Source organism: Triturus cristatus, chromosome 8 (assembly GCF_964204655.1).
Source record: "Triturus cristatus chromosome 8, aTriCri1.1, whole genome shotgun sequence".
Lineage (NCBI taxonomy): Eukaryota > Metazoa > Chordata > Amphibia > Caudata > Salamandridae > Triturus > Triturus cristatus.
In genome coordinates this window covers 338,257,366-338,277,396 of record NC_140591.1, presented here as the reverse complement: position 1 = coordinate 338,277,396, position 20,031 = coordinate 338,257,366, and the positions used below count along the sequence as shown (strand labels likewise).

At 44.0% G+C, this 20,031-nt stretch overlaps 1 protein-coding gene across 1 annotated transcript in view; it reads right to left on the bottom strand.

Annotated features, from left to right (window-relative positions):
- The window catches only part of MTUS2 (microtubule associated scaffold protein 2), a 1,510,781-nt gene that overhangs the window by 49,547 nt on the left and 1,441,203 nt on the right, over window positions 1–20,031 (bottom strand). Inside the window, exons 13-14 of the mRNA XM_085621650.1 lie at window positions 16,449–16,522; window positions 12,848–12,946 (exon numbers count right to left, since the gene is read on the bottom strand). Coding sequence (XP_085477776.1) covers window positions 12,848–12,946; window positions 16,449–16,522 — 173 coding nt within the window. The remainder of the gene's footprint in view (window positions 1–12,847; window positions 12,947–16,448; window positions 16,523–20,031) is intronic.

Genomic DNA, 20,031 nt, shown 5'->3' with positions numbered 1-20,031 from the left:
AACAGGTACCATCCCAATCTAGAGGCAGACGCATATATGCCGTCTGACCACATATAAAGTAAGAATGGCGAGAAGCTCTAAATGAAGATTTACCTTGATCACTATATTCTATTGTAGTAACGCATTGGCTATGGCCCATATGTATGGAACCAACTTTTCTTACACATAATTCACCCTTAACTGGAAATACTGACATAGTGGGCAGAATTAGTTCAACTTCGGATTTGACATTCAGAATCATAAGATTAGGCGTAAAATTACCTAATTTATACACTTCATTCTCTAAATCAGTTCCTGTTCTACTGGGGTGACCCTCCTTATTAGGGTGACAGACTTTGAATAAAACTAGATTCAGATTTCCCCATATCCAGTGTTGTTGATAAACTGCTGTGTCTGGGTCTATGGAATTTAATAAACTAAACCATGCTCCACAGGAGCCATTGTGTGTGAACGGATGTGGAAAGAAAGGCAGAACTCCTTTGGTATTCTGATAGGGAGGGAGTCGGCCACACACCCAACAATTGGTGGCATTACTAGTCTGATGGGAATGATGTAACATACTAATGAATGTGTTATTACGCAGCGCAAGTCTATAGGACAACTCATGCGGGGGTAAGTCACTAAAAGAATGTTCATCAGTTATATTGAAAGCACGTTTAGAAACAGGATAATACATATGCAACAATATACTTGCAGTAACTATTAAAAAACTCAAGGAAAACAAAATTAATAAAGTCACAATACAGTGGTTACGCAGTGATTTACAATAAGCATGTCGTTTCATTATGATTCTGGACTCTACATGATTCAGACCTAAGGGATACATGTCGGGACAGATTCAACCGCTTCACCTTGGAGAGGACTTAAACAATCAAATCGTCCGACAGTTTAGATCTGGACCTGAGTTTCTGTTTATAGAGTTCGGTGCTACTGGCCTCAGCCAAAGGTAGCTTTGAGTCAATGGGGGAAGACACACGGGAAGTACTGTTTGTGTCAGGAGGAAGTCCATTAAATTTTTTTATATGGGTGGAATGCACCCATCCTTTTCTTCCTTCGATCTTCACAGCTGTTCTGGTCGTCAGCAGGACCAACTTAGGAAGCCTCCACCTTGGCTCCAGTTGGGTTTTCCGATCAAAATTTCTGATGAGAACATAATCACCGGGAATTACATCATGAGGTTTCACCTCGGTGTTGTCGGGAAAAGCTGCGACTACCTGTGAACGACAAGATTGTAGTGCAGACATCAAGGAAGCCAGGTAATCTGTCAGCATATTACAGTCAACATCAGTTATTTTACGGGGTATAGGCGTCCCCCACATATTCGGTGGTCTACCAAAGATCACTTCATAAGGGGATAGCCCTGTTCGAGAGTGTGCTACCATTCTCATGTAGAATAGCGCAACTGGTAAGGCTACTATCCAGTCCACACCTTTTTCCTGACATATTTTAGACAATCTGATTTTTAAAAGTTGATTATGTCGTTCCACGAGACCTGCTGCCTCGGGGTGTCGGACACAGTGGAATTTCCACTGATATCCCAACAAAAGTGAGACATGTTTCATTAATTCGGATGAGAAAGGCTGACCGTTATCTGAATATACAACACGTGGTAAACCGTACCGTGGGAAGAATTCTCGAACTAGCTGCTTGGCAGTAGTCGGGGCAGTGTAATCTGATACGGGATACGCCTCTGTCCAACGGGAGAGAGCGCAGACAACTACGAGGACATATTTGAATCCTCGACAACGTTCCATCTGAATATAATCCATCTGGAGGACTTCAAAAGGATGGTCAGGAGGCTGAAATCCACCCTGCTCTACGGGAACACTCTTTCCTGGATTAAACTGACAACATATCATACAGGTACGAACTTTTTGTTTAGCTGCTGCTCGTAAATGTTTATTGAACCAAATGTGCTGAATGCTGTCTAGCATAGCCTTCTCTCCTAAATGTGCTGGACTGTGAACTGTAGCTATAATGGCTTGAACCATGGAATCAGGGAGAAACCATACAGATTTCTCCTTCGTCATCCATCCTTGATCTGTCTGGATCCCTCCTAGTTCAGTCCACTTCTTTATTTCTTCTGCTGTGGCATGTGTCTGTATGTCAATTACGTCAAGTGCGGGATCCTTAATTGTCATACACTGTGTTGGTGTCTGAACTATTGGCTTTGTCATGTCTAATGTGCGATTCTGAGCAGTCTGTTTAGCTGTTTTGTCAGCTAAATCATTGCCTTGAGAAATGGTATCAGTAACCTTCGTGTGTGCTTTACATTTCATAATCGATATAGCAGTGGGTAGATGTATTGCGTCTAACAAAGCATGAATGAGGGGTCCGTGCTGAATGTGGGCACCATGGGACGTTAAATAACCTCTCTCTCGCCACAGCACGCCGAAGTCGTGTACAACTCCGAATGCATAACGTGAGTCAGTGTATACATTAACTTTCTTATTTGTGGCTTGAATACAGGCTTGCGTTAGAGCAATAAGTTCTGCTGCTTGGGCTGACAGAGTATCTATACAATGTGTCTCAATAACTTCAGTGTCTGTTGTGACTGCATACGCGGCCACTAAATCTCCTGTACTTGTTCTCATGCACGATCCGTCTACATACAACGTCAGGTCTGGATCTAACAATGGAACGTCTGTCAAGTCTTGTCTAGGTTTCGTCTTTATTTCAATGATTTCAACACAATCATGAGCTAGTGGGTCTGTTCCAATTACAGGTAATAGTGTAGCAGGATTCAATGTATTACACCGTCGGATCTCTATGTGTGGTTGAAACAATGTCAGTTCATAACCGGTAAGTCTTGCTATGGTCAAGTGTTGTGTTTGTGTTCGGTTCACAAGAACCTCTACTGCATGTGGTACTTGAACTGTCAATGGGTGTCCTAATACTATGGCATCGCTTTGTCTGATTGCTAAAGCTGTCGCTGCCACTGATTTCAGGCATGCAGGCAAAGCCTGAGCTACGGGATCTAATGTACTGGAAAAATAAGCACATGGCTTGCGTGATCCTGCTTGATCCTGAGTGAGTACTGACAAGGCAGTACCTTCGCGTTCTGTAACAAAGAGTGTAAAATGTTTGCTATAACATGGTGTTGCTAAAACAGGTGCTTGACATAAAGCTTCCTTTAGGCTTTCAAAAGCTTGTGTATGTTCCTGAGTCCAAGGGAGAACAGTCGATGTGGCTGCCTCCTGTGTGGTTAACTGAATGAGTGGTTTTGCTAGAAATGCGTACTGAGGGATCCACTGCCTACAATATGAAGTGAGGCCTATGAAAGCTCGCACCTCCTTTTGTGTCTGGGGTATTGACATGTTAGCAATTAACTGGATGCGATCTGGTGTAAGCTGCCTTCCCTCCTTGGACAGCGAGTGACCAAGATAAATAACTCGCTGAACACAGAATTGCAGCTTAGAAGGGGACACCTTGTGCCCCTTGTCGGCTAGGAAATGTAAAACCGTCAGAGAAGCTTTTTCACATTCTGACTCGCTTCTCGCGGTGATCAGCAGATCATCGACATATTGAAGCAGTGCAGTATTGACTGGCATGTGGATACTGTCAAGTTCTCGTTTCAATGCTTGGCTGTAGATGCTGGGGCTTTCTGTGAATCCTTGGGGAGCGCGTGAGAATTTAAAGCTGCGCCCATTTAAACTGAATCCGAACAAGTATTGGCTTTCCGGATCTATTGGGACACTGAAAAAGGCATTCTTGAGATCGATTACAGTAAAGAATGTTGCTTCGGAATCAATTGCTGTCAACAATGATGATATATCAGGGACCACAGGGAATTGTGGTACAATACACTTGTTTAGTTCACGCAAATCAATAACCAATCGGTATACTGGCGGAGCAGTAGGATCAGTTCGTTTAAGAATCGGAATTATCGGTGAATTACATACATTGGAGTCTGTTTCTACAACTACTCCCTGGGCAATCAGCTCATCAATGATTTTCAGCAAAGCCACTACAGCATCATGCGGTAACTTGTATTGTCGCATTCGTGGTAGTACCACTCCTGCTTTCAATGTAACTCGATAGGGTGTAATGTTCATGCAGCCAACATCCGTAGGGCCTTGTGCCCATAGATGTACTGGTAAAGTCTGTAGTCGGGGATCCATGTCTCTAGACACATAGTGACCTTTAAAATCACGCAAAAACAACCTTACTCCTTCCGGAGAACAACATATTATGGCTCCTAGTGCTTTCAGAGTTTTAATTCCTAACAGATTTTCTGGGCATGATTTAGTAAGTAATAAGTCTGTAGTTCGTGTCAAAGGTCCTATCGTAAGTGGTAGAGGCTGTGATACTTCATTAACAATAGGTTTTCCCGAAAAACCAAGGGAAACATTTTGAGAGCCTGAGAGGGGTGCCCCTGGAACTTCACTACGTTTTATAGTTGTTCGACTTGCCCCTGTATCGAGTAAGAATTTTCTATCTTGACCTAATAATTCACTATGTACATAAGGTCCTTCTTGATCTACAGGAATCTCGATAAGCGGTAAGTCAACTTCCCTCTCTAGGCTGGTTCATGCGTAATGCTGATATTCAGGGTATTCATACTGTGCAGTCTGATACATTTGTCGTGTTGTTGTTTGTGTGGCAGGAGCAGGCAACGGTGGTGCAGCTGGCACAAACTGTATGGGTTGCTGTGAGGCTGGCATGGACTGTTGCTGAACTGGCATGGACTGTCCATGCTGCATAGCTCCTTGTTCATTCTGATCTTGTCTAACTAATCGTGGTCTCTCTTTTGCAATACCCGTAGCTATATTACGTTTCAGGACTGGACAATCGTGTACATAATGGCCTAGTTGTTTACAGTAATTGCAGGTTCCTTTTACAGGAACTGCAGAATCACCAGAATGTGTCACACCCTTTTTGTGACCATCTGCTGGTACTGTCTGAGAAACTAGCATTTTCATTTTTGTATCCTTCATGCGTCTATGCTCGTGTTCTTGTTCATCCCTAATTCTATTGTGATGATACTGTAACATTTGTAGCATTTGCGACGGAGTGTTACTTTGCCAGGTACTCTCGAATTTCAATATTCTATTCTTTACTGGAGGTAATGCATTTTCCACTAATTTTGTCACAAATAAATGTGGATATGAATCACTACTTGCTTTTATACCACTATTTATACCAAAACATTTTTCAAATCGAGCATAATAATCGCTTGTGTCTTCATCTTGCTTTTGTTTGCAGGCTGTGATTGCACCCCAATCTTCCTTTTTTGTAGTTAATAAACGTGGCAGTACCTGTACTAGTAAACCTGGTAACAGTTTAACTTTATCCCCGAGCCCTGAACCTGCAGTTCGGCCCCTTTCTTCCTCTGCTAATGCTGTCCAGTCTATCTTTTGGTCTCCCACTTCCCACTCTTTTTCTTTCAGTTTTTCATAAATGCCAGCAGGCAAAAGCACCTTTAATATCGTCATAATATCAGGAAAGGTGTACTCTCCCATCAGTAACATGTCTTTAATTTCTCGGTGGAAACCCGCTGGGTCTTTGTCATGACTAGGTACTACTTTCTTCATTTCTAATAATTCCATTTTTGATATGGGTGTGTAAACAAATACACGGTGAAACTCATTGTCTTCGCCTTTTATTGGGTGCACTTCCCGTAAAGGATTTTGTCTATCCATATAGTACGGCGTTCTTTCTCTGTGGGGCAGCGAGAGAGAATCCGGACTTACAAAAAGGACATACTGTTTACGTGACACTAATATCTCTTTAATTAGCTTGTTACTAGAACCTCTCCATCTGTTCGTGAGTAGTTCCGTTAATATATCAGGTAAAGGACCAGGGTCAGCATGTTGGCTCTTATATAATATGAGGAGTTGCTGAATCATATAGATTCCAGCTAAACGTTGTTCATCTGTACTGAGATTAAAAAACGTGTGTGCTACGGTCTCATCACCGTATTTTTCAGGACTGTCAATCCAGTGAACGGCTGATCTGGCTAATTCTTGCTCATCCATGGAATCGAGGAGGTGGTAACCCCTTCGTTCTCGTAGTATCTTGTCTGCGGCTTGAAACGAATGTTCAGGAGACTTCAGATTTATTACAGGCGTCGGATACGTTCTGCTATTATTTGGACATACAGAGTGTATGGGATCAGAAAAACATCTAGTACTTTCACAGTATCTTCCTCTGCCTACATAGGCTATGGTCTCTGACTGTCTTGCGGAGTTCCCTGATTCGGACACTTCATCTTGCTCAAACTCGTCTGTTCCCAGTCTTTCTTCATGAATACGCTCTATTTCTTTACGGATTTTTCGGCACATGGCTATTATACAATTTTGCTTATCGTGTCTCCCTTCTGATATATTCTGACTCCATCTTGTAAGAATAAGCATTGCATTCGGGTCTACCCCTGGACGATCTTGATTTCTGATTACACAGTTTATGAGGAAACGTAACAGTTCCCCCTGTATCTCTACTTTCTGGAATTCCATAGCTCTGTTAATACATCCTGGATCTCGTCCTGTTTGAACAAAATGATATATGTTATCTAGATGCGTAATCATCCCTGGTAACCTCGCTAAATACTCTGCGGCTCGTCTGATACGTAATGATGCCAGGACCATTTCATCCTCTTTACCAACCACCGGGTCATATCTACAATTTACAAGGAGTTCCTTAAGCGTACGTTCACTTACGAATTTAGGTGTACGTGAATGTGCTGACTCTTGAAAGACAAGTTTATTTATTCTAGGTGGTGTAAAAGTACTGCTAGCACCTCCCGTGGCCCTATCTGGGGCGTCGGGTGTGAATGGGTTCGTTGAACGTGACACAGCAACTATGGGCGTCGACGCCCCTGTAGAATCGACTGCGGAGACAGATGCGGAAACAGATGTGCTTGCCGAAGCTTGCGTCGGGACTTGCTGTTGCACGGGTACAGATACCTGATCCTGACGTTGAACCCCTCCGCCAGACGGTCTATGTGGTGTGGCGTTAGCATACTCGGGGGCTGCATCGTCTAGATATGAGGAAAGAAAAACATCTTCTGCGGTTCTGGGATGCCCTTTTGGATGTACCTTAATTGGAAATAATGGGGGTGGCAAGTCTTTTGGCATCTCTGGATCAGCCTTAGGTAGTCCTTCGGCTAGAAGGGGATACATACCATTCATAAGAGCATTTCTTTGTCTATTTACTTGTTCTGATCTCACTCGGATACCTTCCTCAATTAATAGATTTTCTTGAACTTTATTTGAACTTTCTTTACTCCTCTCTTCTTGTCTACGTGCTTTTTCTGTTCGTCTATGAGATTCTTTACGCCATAACTCAACAGCGTCTTCCTGTGACTGTCTGACCTTTCTTTTCCATAACTCTTCCTCCACTTTCATGATGCACTCTGCATCCCAGGTTCCCGCTGCGGGCCACCTTTGACTTTCCGGTAATCCCTTGGTATAATCTACCCATAGATCAAGAAACAATATGGCATCTAAGCCATGTTTATGGTACATAAAATGCCCTGGAGTGTCCCTAGGAGGAATAGGAACTGCTTCTTCAAGCACCCCTTTTCTAGTAGTAATCTGTCTTAACTTCGAGAAGAGCGGCATATTTACAACTGATCTGATACTTACTCTTGAATTTTCTTAATACGAAAAACACAATAAATGAACAGTGAACAATGAACAGTCATTCATACCACAATATGCAAGACATTTTCTGAATACTTTAAACATTAAACATTAAACATTATAACAATGATCGACAATGATGACAGTCTGCCTAACTAATCACCACGCTGAATTCTTGACAATAACTAAATACTTCGGAATACTTGATATACTGCTAAACAGTACATATACACTGCTAAACAGTGCAGACCGGATTTGTGTACCCAAATCCGTCTTGACCGGCACAACCTATGTGCGCGTCAACACGCCTCCCCGGCGATGGTACTCACCGAGTAGCTCCTTGAAACGGAAGGCCTCAGAGAATGGACAGGACTCGATAACTGCGGACAGCGGACCCTCTGGACGTCGGGATTTCGGAAAACCTGGTGGGCCTCAGTATACCTCGGATCTTGCTCTCTCAGCTAGGCTCTGGTCGGGATACTTCGCACTTCTCACCGCCTCGTCTGGGTTGATCGCAGCCTCAGTCGCCCCCGCTTGACCGGAGGGAGCTTACAGGAAATCCTGCTGGTACGCGTTTATGGTCCGTCCAGCTGTGGCAGGAGACCGGGCCTGCAACGCACCGCCGGCGCGTGAGATGAGAAAGTGTCCCTATTCGGGCGCCATTATGTGGTAAATAAAAATACCGGACTGAATTTCATACGGAATCCTAAAATAAAGTAAAATAGCTCAAAATAACAAGAGGCAGAATCCGTGGTATAAGAGGTTTTCTAAATGGGCTTTATTCCATTCAAAATGGCCGACTCGAGTCGCGGCCTTCAGGTTCCGTCACCACGAGGGTTCAGGAAGTGAAGTACAATAATTTATTGACAGACATGTATTTTTATAATAAGTGCATTACAATGAAACGAATGTAGAAGGCGTAACATTTGATAAGAAGAGTGACAAAACAGGTACGTAATCGAAACTAGGCGTAATAAGGAATAAAAGAAACATGATTGGTTTGCATTATCAGACATAGGTGGATCTATAAGATAATACTTGGCATAGATGCGCGCGCAGCAGCATGACGTGTAATTGACGTGCAACTAGGGGGTGAAGGGGACTTGACATTTAGCTCTACATGTGGAGACGAGAAGTCTGGGGGGTCAAGTCAACCTAATCCCAAATCATATCTACCATCCTATGTTTGGAGAACTATGTTATCCACAAGGAAGGACTCTCGGACAGAATCTAGTCTATACTGACTGTGTGCGTGCACAAACGTCTAAGTGTCTATATGAGATGCGAGGGGCAGAAAACTTTCCATGGCAGCAGGGCTATGAATCACTTGCAGGAGGACGGAAAGGCTGAGTCCTTTGCTTGTGAGCTAAAGGAAATGTTTACCTAAATCACTAGACAGGAATGCATCGGCTGAAGAGCAAAATAGATAATTCGAAGGTGAAATACAGCTTCTTGGCAGGCATGCGAAAACTGGCCGAGGCAGGCACCGTTAGCTGCACAGGGAGTAGGACAAAGTTCATGGATACAGATGCGAGCTCAAGCTGAAGCTGTCAGAGACAGAGAGCAGGGAAAGGCTTTGAGGACAGAATCGGGCCTACTTGCCTGAACTGTAAAAATGGAGTAATTTAGCCATATAAAGTCGGTGGCCTTTTATACTTATGAATCGAATATCCAGCCCTTTGATGGCGGATCTGACAGAGAACATGTTGACGGTAGACACACATATGTTTGCGTCTTAGAAACTGGAACTGGAGGGAACATACATGTACTTGTAACATGCATATAGAACCGTTGGGGTCCAAGATAGGGGACATAACTGACCAGGAAAATCCACATTTCCACAATACACAGGTTGGCTTTGTCCCGGCCGTTCCTCAAGAAACCATCTCCGCACCCTGGCCCACACTCTACCGCAAAGGACCTACCGGAGGATGTGGTAGCCTTCTCCCTAGATGCAGAAAAGGCAATTTAATCGCATCGACTGGGGTTACCTCTTCGCTGCTATGAAGCACTTCGACCTGGGACAACAGTTCTTCTCCGAGGTCTGCCTACTTTATGATTGCCCCATGGCTCACATCAACTGTGGCGCGTTCCTCTCGGACCCCTTTAGAATCCAGAGAGGCACGCATCAGGGCTGCCCACTCTCCTCCCTCTGGTTCTTGCTGGCCTTGGATCCCCTGGCCTCTATCATCTACCACTCGCACACATAGCAGGTATACCCATCGCGGGCAGCCTCTCAAAAATATATTTATATGCAGACGATATCCTACTCACCCTTAGAGACCTCTCACGTTCACTTACGGCATTACTAAAAGTCATTGAAGACTTTGCGGCCGTGTCAGGCTACAAGGTGAATTGGGACAAAGCAAGGCTCTCCCACTCTCCTTAGGCACCACGAGGGCAGCAATTCATGGTTACCCCTTCCGCTGGAAATAATCACAACTTAAATAATACCTCGGGTCCTGGTTAACAGAGGCTTGGAAGGAATGGTTGTAGATAACCTGACACACCTGATCGCGCTGATGAAATCAGACTTCGACAAATGATCCCTCCCGGGATTCTCCATGTGGGGCAAAGAACAAGCTTTAAGAACGGTCACATTGACACGCTTTACCTATACCTTGGGTATGTTGTCCATCATGGTGCTTCTAACTATTCTGCGCCTCATAGATACTCGAATACGGGCCTTCGTTTGGGGTTCCAACCGCCCGCGCTTAGCTGCGTCCAAACTCATGATTCGCGGCTCCTGCGGTGGCCTGGGCCTACTGTATGTAGAACACTACTCCTTAGCACTGCATCTCTCCCAGCTAGCCTATTTGCTCCTAGAAACTCCAGATGCCCCACAGTGGATCACAATGGAAGGATCACTCCTCACTTGCGGCAATGGCTTTGGTCCCCTTTACAGGAACTACACCCCCAACTATCTCCTTAGCACTCTGTGATACAAGCTACCCTTAAGGCATGGCACCGTGCGCATTGCTTTTTGGGCATAAACCACTGCCTACATGCCAAGGCACCGATTTCGGGCAATGGCAGTATCCGAATATATGACCAGAATCTCCACTGGCCCAGATGCAAGGCAGTGGGCATACGGACCCTGGATCAGGTGCTACTGAACAGTGACTTAAAGCCCTTTGCTCAGCTATGGGAGGAATTTGGGTTACCCCACAGCAGGCCTGGCAGCACCTGCAGCTACAACACTGCCTGAGGCGATGTCTTGGTCCTCGCCCTTTGGCCCTGCAATCCTCGCCGATAGTGGATGATCTGTCGGTATGGGGCGAAACACGGGAGGGATGTCGGGGCTTTATACTACCCTAACGAACCACCTGTTCTCACAACCTCTTTTGCACAGCTTCCGCGAAAAACGGCAGGCATGCCTATAATATACCGTTAAAGAAGAGGACTGGATGGAAGTCGTAGCGGTCTTGGACAAGGGAACCCGTGAGGCCCGGCTGAAATTGTGCCTGTTTAAGACCCTACATGATTGGTATTGGACCCCTACGAAGCTACAGAAGGCAGGTCTACTGCCACACTCTAGGCGTTGGAGATGCAGAGACACGCGCTACAACCTCCCCCACATTCTTTGTGAATGTCCTTCTATTTAACCTTTCTGGTCCTATTTTGGAGACACCCTGGGAGAGTCAATACCCCTCCGCCTTCCCCTCACCCCTACTGTCATCCTCCTGCAAGATATCAGGGACTCCTCAGAGATTACTCACCCACAACGCCACCTCCTACATATGGCACGGTCGACAGCTAAGCTCTGGATCCTTCGGCAATGGAGGTCACCCACTCCCCCATCGCAAGAGGACTGGATGGTGGTGATGATGATCCAAACAGCGTTATCTACGGCATGCAGTACCAGGCGGAGGTGTTTGCACAGACATGGGCCGCCTTTCTTCAGGAGGTCACACACTAATGTCCTATCCAGATCCCACCGGACCACCACACAGACTGCGACAACTGCTGGTAGGCACAGCCCCCACGTTCTCCCCCACTTCCACATCCGCCACAGGTACTCCCGCACGTCCACCCACACTTCCCTCTCTTTTACCCTCCCCCCTCTCTTGCCCCCCTTTGACGCACACTTCTCACCTCCCTTCCCAGCTTTTTTCCTTCTCAACCGCTCCCTTTCTCCCCCATACACCCCTCCCTTTCCTGCCCTCTCTCCTCCACCCCTCCTCTCTCTCATCAACCCTCGCCCCCCCCACCCATCTCCCTTCCCCCACCATCGGACACGTAGGCCGGCACCTGTCCCTTCCAGCCGATATGGACAGCCATAACCACGCATCCAAAACCTGGGGCACCGATCTCCTCCTTAGGGATGAAACCCATGCAGTACCCAATATATTCATCTATATCGACCCTCAGAATCAACCCCCTCATCATACCATACCCTATTCTCCCCCCAATAGCTATCATGGACATCGACGCCCGAGAGCTACGGTACTCCTCTTGTGCGGATCTAACAAGCATCATGCTTCATGCAATAACCTCCATTTTGCATTATGTTGCACGCTTGCTGCACTGCTGTGTTTCTTTTTGATACCAAATAAAAAATTACAACACAAAAATAAATCTAAAGGTATCCGCTCAATAGCTATCACAAGGTCAGTTTAAAAAACAATTTGGTTAAGGGCAATGTGGCTAAAAACCCAAAGCCTTTCACCTTCTGCACAGTGCTCTAGGGCACATGAGAGATTGTGCACTGTGGAGAAATATTATTCTCCACATCAAATCAACTAACACAACACATATGTAAGTCCTTATGATGCTTTAAATCACTGAAACTATGTGCTAGCAATTCAGAATGTACTCCTCCCACTATCATCTCAATGACCTGGCACATGCCAGTATCATTCCTGCATTGACACTAAAGGGAAATGCCATTTATGAAGATCTCACAGTGGATAACGTTTGTTCAGCAGGAACAGCAGGCAGCTGTCTAGGGTAGATGTCCCAATCCCAAAGGTCTAAAAACACGTGGAAAAAAAAAATAATTCAAACTATTATTAACTGCAAGGTCTCCACCTATGCGGATATTGAAAATCTGGAGGGGGTAGCAGTCATATGGCAGGTTTTTGCTCCCTTGCTTTCTTTAAATGCCCTTCATTTCATTTACACGTAGAATCTATATGTTTTACAGAGTAGTAAACATTGTAGGATAGGGTAAAGACGTCTCTAAGTGTCACAGTTTAACGGATACTGTACAATACAGACTTTACGGTAAGCATGCTTTTTTCAATAAGAATGTGATGGCTCACCTGGAACTGCTCATCGGTGCTCTTCCTCAATGCTTCCTCAAACCGCTTAGCTCGGTCCCTTAGAGAATGGCTTTGGAATGTTAGGGTATCAACCTGGTCCTGCCAAGAAAAGCAGAAAAGCAGATTAGGGTCCTTGGCATACCTGTGCGCAGAAGCTTTGGAACAGCATCACTATTTTGTCTAGGGCACGCACAGTAGAAACCCCTGCTTGTAAAGACTTTAATAAGAGGCTTGAAAATGATCCATTGAGTTTTTATTGGGGTGTGTGAAATTCATGTAATTTGCATCCGTGTAATTATTTGACATTTCAGGAAAATCACACACAATTATGCAAAACCGACATTTTACATTATATCTTAGCATGAAATGCATTCTTGCGTTCATTTCATACCTGAGGACACACTTTGCGTTAAAAAAAACAGTTAAAAACCACAAGTGCTTCACACAGGACCTGCTCTAATTTGGATAAATTCAATTTTTGAAGTGCGCTAATTTTTCATCACAAACTGCATGATTACACAACCTGGCATAAAAATCTAATTTTCATGAATTTCTGCGTAACAAGCGTTACACAAAATTACACGATATATACCAGAATAACAGAAATTTTCCAGGGCCAATTTAAATGCATTTCTAAAGAATGAAGTCAAGATGCATACCGATATCATTTTGGAGCAAACAGAAGAATCTCTATCATAGATAAACAGATCCCAGTTCTAAGGAGGCAGCCCACACTTCATCACCATCACAAACTGTGGATTGATATGGCACACAGAGAACCAGTTGATCATTATTTAGTAGGAAAAAAATGTGCTAAAATATAACTGTAAAAATCAATGGCAGAGCCGCTCCCATCCCGGACCATCTTAGGGATTTCGGGGGCCCAGGGTCAAACCTATTTTGGTGCCCCTGATCCCAACAACTTTGAATTTATGATCCATTTGTAGCTAAAACACGCCCATTGATCATACACTGAGTTAAGCAATAGTAGAAGAAAGAAGACAATTGACAGGCCTTTGCTTATTTAAAATCCGCACCCGCGCCCTTTAACGCCCCTCCTTTTCGTCAGTTTCCTTGACCCCCAGAGTGGCATTGAAGTGGACCATGGGCAGCCGGGTATGAGGCTGTGGGATTCTTGCAAACATTCTGTGACCAAAGCAGTATAGGTAGTTATTAAAGCTGGACAATTCGGATAAATTAATGAGGGGGTCTGCCCTGACCAAATAACAAGGGGCCCCTTCAAAAGGTGGCGGCCCTGGGCCACAGCCCACTTTGCCCATTCCTTAAAATGTCTCTGCTCGTATCATGGGACAGGCTTAAGTAGAGTGTACATCCTTTTCACAGCTTTGAGAGTATCATTGGGTATTCTATTTTAGGACCACCTGTTGTGCTATTAAACAGTCTAAGGAAAGATTTATTATTTTATGGATCAATGCTATGAAGCAACTGTGGAGCTGCGGTGCAGAAAGGGAAGAAAGCTGCACCGAGCCACGCACAACATTTCCACCATAGAGCCTACCCTTCCAGTAACAATTCTCTGCTTAGGGAAATTGTAAACCAATCCACACATTGGTTGAGTGCTGTACAGAGCAGCAAAAAATGCAACGTGTTGAATATTCAGAGGAATAAAAACATTTCTCCAAGTTCAGGCCTACTTAAAGAAGGCATTACTTTTCTTTATTCAAAGCCCGGTCTGGCTCTCTTAGTAGATTGGGCTGTGCGTCTATGGGTGCTAGTTCTGTAATGCCCCTATTTCCACCGAAGCAGCACCCAAATAACACCCCCTTGAAGCAACTTGGCACAAACCAGCGAAAAATGCTATTTGTGATGAAACAAATGCATCTTTCATCTTTTGCACTGGAACGTAAATACCCTAGCAAGAGCTTGCACCACTTTGCATGACTTACCGCCGGTGAAACCCCTTAATAAATCTGTTCCTAGTCCTCATTTTAATGATTGTCCCTTTTAATCCTCCTTTTAGTTAGGGTACCAGTTCTCCAAACAAGTAAGGAGTAATACAATAATAAAAAAATTACAAAAATACATTAACTGCATGATGAGCTCGAAGTGGAGCCGACCATACCCTCCAGAAATGTGGATCCTATAGTAAGGAGAGGCCTGATTATGAAGCATGCCACCTCGTGGGTGAGATCCTCTGTCCTCTTAAGGAAAAATCCCACAGAGAACTCATATCCAGACCGTTAATAACGAATACACTTAGTTATCTTCCCAGAGCCCAATACCCTTGTGTGGCCACCTCCGTGCCAGCCCATTAGTGGCTCCGGGAGCTCACACAGTGGAGTCAGCTTTCCACTACCTGGGAAAACTAGTGCTTTCTGTAAAACATTTGGCTATTATGCAAAGAAAATGCTGAAAGGTTAGAGAGTACACAATGTAAAACCTTCAATTGATAGTTTCAAAGAATTCCACCTGCTGTGTTACCCCTATGAATTTAAGCTTCCACCACCTGGAAATCAAAACACGTCTAGAATATGGAGAAGACAAGGAGAAGAAGAATATCACAGTAACTCTGTCCGCCCAAGGAAGGACTGAGGGCTTGAACTGAACCTCTTCTGGAACCCACCACTCACACACCCATACAGCCACTCATACACCCACTCACAGACCCTCAAAACCACTCACACGGACATTCACACACCCACTCACACAGCCATTCCCACACCCACTCAAAGACTATACAGCTAGTCACACATGCACACACACACCCTCCACACTCACACAACCAGACTCACACCCCCTCACACACCCAGTTTGCATGGATGTTATAGTTAGGAAATAGCATTAAAAAGGTTACAGGTATGTTATAGTTAGGAAATAAAATTGAAAAACACTTAGAAATTCACTGAAAAAAACAAAGCTTACAGGGAAGTTATAGATAGGTTAAGATTTTACACATACAAAACCATATAAATTCAGCAGTTACAGTTATCTCAAGTTACTGTAACTCGTGCCCCAAAGTATCTACTACTCATGCCCTCGAAATGCACTGCTATTTACCCAACATATAACATCACTCATGACATCTTCTATGACATCAGTGATAATATAATTGCAACATTTGCAGTGAAATTATTGATGAAAAAACTGTGCATGGCAGGGGCACGAGTTACTTGAGATAACTAGAACTGCCAAATTTCTATAGTTTTAGACTGCTGATACCATAATACTTTGCAGCATACGTCCGAGAAGGCGCGAGATCTTGCCCACATGGGCGGGACCCCTTGTAATAAATAGCAGGTGTTCTGAACCACGCTGTGTTTGTTGCATGATTGAAAGGCTCTGGAAGAAGGATTTACATCCGAAACGCGTCAGCCTACGAAGCCAGTTGTAATGTCAGCATGAAAAGCAGGAGCCTGTTGTTGACCTCACTGCACGAGGTAACGTTATCCTGTGGGCATTCTCACAACAGGCAATCTGTGTTTGTTGGATATATCTATAGATTTGTAATAAGGTGATATTAGGTTTTTGACGGAGTACCAGTTGCCAGAATCTAAAGCAGGCCCATAATCCTGTAACAGCCTCTAGACACATGAAGCAAAAACTTGCAATTTCATTACAAAAAAAGGTAGGAGATACGAACCTGGAGGGAGAGACGCATGTTTTCAAAGTTGTCTTCCAGTGTCTTCTTTTCAAGCTCGTGGTTACATTTCAGCTCTGGGAAAAGGCGAAAGAAGTGCACAGATAATATTTAGTGAGTACATGATGTCTAACGAGTTATTCTTTTCCTAATATCTCTTTCTATGACAATAAATCACAGTTTTAGGGGCTTTTAACACGGAGGATGGCAGTGTGATGTTAGCGATGAACGTTTTGGAGTTACAAGTGCTGGTAACTTTGCTTCTAACCAGGGTTGACAATGGGATGCATGTCAAATATTGCCTCTCTTGATGAATATAAAAGGCGGCAATGACCAAACAATTAATTTATTTAAAATTTTAAAAAAATCAAACACTGAAATAGAAAAACTTGGCATGTCTGAAGACAAATGTCACCGGTGGTGTGTTCTGCAATTGTTACTTGGGCATGAGGCGGACCAGACTACTGAGCCTGGCACAGGCGGCAAAACTACCTGCACATTCTGCATCAACAGATCGCTTGAGCATGGGATACAGCCCTATATGCTAGGGGATGCTAATTGGGGGAAACGAAACACATGATCTGTGTATGTATTCTATCTTGTTATTTACGTGTACATAAATACATGTTTGGATTACTCCGATGATGTTCTGTATTTATCCAGCAGAGGGCACTATAGACCTGTGCTTTAGGATTAAATGAAAATGCAAGCACTGCAATAGCTCGTTCTCCTCCTTGACGTATTGGTCCAGTTTCATATTTCTGTGGCGCATCACTGAACATAAAACGGTGTCCCGGAGTGCAGATGTTGGTCGTGGCCACATTTGCTGATTGGCGAGGCAATTTGCAGTGAGTACATTCTATGGCAGGTATAACACTGAGGGAATGAAGTATTTTCACCAGTACAACTGTTTTATAAAAGCACTACAAAAATGAGCAAGGGCCTCTTATGTACATTTCTAGGGGCAGACGGGAAAATGCATATCCTTAACCGACGTGTGTTAGAAAATGGAGTCATATTAATGACATTACGTACACAACTATGTAGGACTATAATTCATGTGCTGGGTCTAAATTTCAGAGTAATGTTCTGTGAAATTCTTAGAAATTCAGAGTAACGTGATGTCTCACTACTTACACTCCTGCGTCCTCTGGGATGTCATCTAAGCCATCTCTCAATTTCAGTGAGGTTCATATAGTTCAGTACTCGCTGAGCTTTAATGTAATCCTAACATATTAGGGTAGAGTTAAAACCCGATGCCTGCCCGATATCCATTGCTTGTGGTCATGACCACATTAACAAAATGATTACTTACGGGTAGGAGTAGTTTTGCAGCTTGTAAAATGTTCAGATTGACATGTGCATCATTGTGCCATCTAGTGGTTGGGTTTAGAATTCTCCTCTTGCAGTCTTCTTTAGGTGGAGCCTGGGCAGCGCATGCGCTGCTCTGCGGCATGCTGTACTGGAGTATGTAATAGAAGACCCGCCCACACTCCGCCCATATTTGTCATTGGCTTGTGTCATTGTCCTTCCTAAATGCTGGCGTGTAATTTGTTATTAGGCTTGTTAGTCCCCCCTTGTCTTCATTTGTAACCTCCCATGAGGACTGGCCCTTTTACTTCGGTTGTTACATGGTACGTCTTTTTTAGTCTGTAAGCATTGTTTTCTTTAATGAGTTTCTCCTACTGCGGAACAACATGCCTTCCTATAACATTCAGCGAGCCATGCGTGCTTTCACTTTCCGAGCACTGGGACAATGGTGGCCCCTTCTGTGAATAGGTCTTACAAGAGTTTGAGCTATTGGCATTGTAAATGACAATGCCTTTTATTTATGTGTTAATTAGCAAATCAGATCAATAAAAGGCATTGTCATTTACAATGCCAATAGCTTAACCTCTCGCAAATGCGAGACCTATTGCATTGCAAATGCTTGTTTTTGTTGTTGTTTGGTTTTGTCTCTTGTTACCATTTGGTGCCTTGTCTGTCCCTCTCCTGACATCAGACACCTGTCCCAAAAGCCCTTCTGTGAGGTCACCATCTTCAGATTTTATTCCCCAGTTGACTGGGGTGTGTTCTGAATTTCAAATTGGCTTTCTGTTGTTTTTAAGATTTGCCTTAATTTTTTTTCCTTATCCTTGTTTGCCTTGTTTCACCTCATTTCCTGGGAAGGAGGGTGGGTCACATGTGAATCCAGAAAATTCTTCAAGCTGTAAAACTACTCCTACCTTTAAGTTAAAGTTTTTTTCTGGATTTTCACGCTTTCAATTGCCTTTGTAGCAATATCTTTGTTTATTGTGGTGGTTGGGTTTGAAATTAACTTCAACTTGCAAACACATGGTTTAGTTTTTTTTGTCTCACTTGTGATTCACTTGGATAGCTACGCAATATTGCTTTGTAAACGTATGGACTGAAGACCATGTCGCTGACTAGGTAGCTGCCATGCATATGTGACTTAATGGGTAGTTTGCTGAGAAGGCTATGGTGGCTTCCTTCTTCCTTGTTGAGTGCGTTCTTGGCTTTGTCTCCAATTGTATGCCAGTCTTCTTGTGACACATTTATATAGTCTTAGCTATCCTTCTAGCAATGGTATCCTTAGTTACTGGTAGTCCCATGTTCTTGAATGCGAAGGATACAAAGAACTGGCTTCCTTTTCTGACAGGTTTTGTTCTCTCTAGGTAGTACATTACCACTCTACATACATCTAGCATGCACAAGGTCGTTTCAGCTTGAGTCTTTGGCACCTGGAAAATACTTGGTATTGGGATCGTTTGGCTCATGTGAAAACACGATATGACCTTTGGTAGAAAATGTGGGTTAGTCCTCATGATGACCCTGTCCTTGTGTATTTGCAAGTATGATTCCTGGGTGGTAAGCACTTGTAAATCTCTTACCCAGCGTAGTGATGTCATTGCAATTAGGAAGGCTATTTTTAGTGTCACAAATTTAAGTTTTGCTTTGTGGAGTTGTTGAAAAGGGTCTCTCGTCAGTTCTGTTAGCACCACATTTAGGTTCCAGATGAGTACTGGTGTGCATCTTGGTGGGAGAATTCTCTTACCTCCTCTAGAACATTTTGACCACTGGTGCATTGACCAAACTTCTGCCTATGTGACTCGTAGTCTAGGCCTCTATCGTTATCAGCTGAACCTTCAGCGAGGCATAGGTCAGTTTGCTATCCAGTAGATGTTAGGTATCTGATGACGTGGTGTCCTGCGTCCTGCTTCTGAAAGGCTAGACCTTTGCCACCACCTCATATACCTTTCCCATTAGGCTGTGTAGCATTTCCTTGTAGTTAACCTTTCTGCTTTCCTTAGGACTTCCATTGCTCATCCACGTCTAGAAAGCCCTCCACAACACCAGACCAGCATACCTCAACGACCAACTCTACCAAACCTCCAGACAGCTACACTCCACCTCTCTCTCCCTTGCACAAAGCCCCGCATCCACAGAAGCAAGACAGGAGGGTATGCTCCTTCATCGCCACCAAAAAACTGGAACAAACTTCCTCTACACATCAGAACTGACACGTCACTCCTCAACTTTTGCAAGAAATTGAAGATCATGTTGTTCAACTAGGAGCAGGGCATTG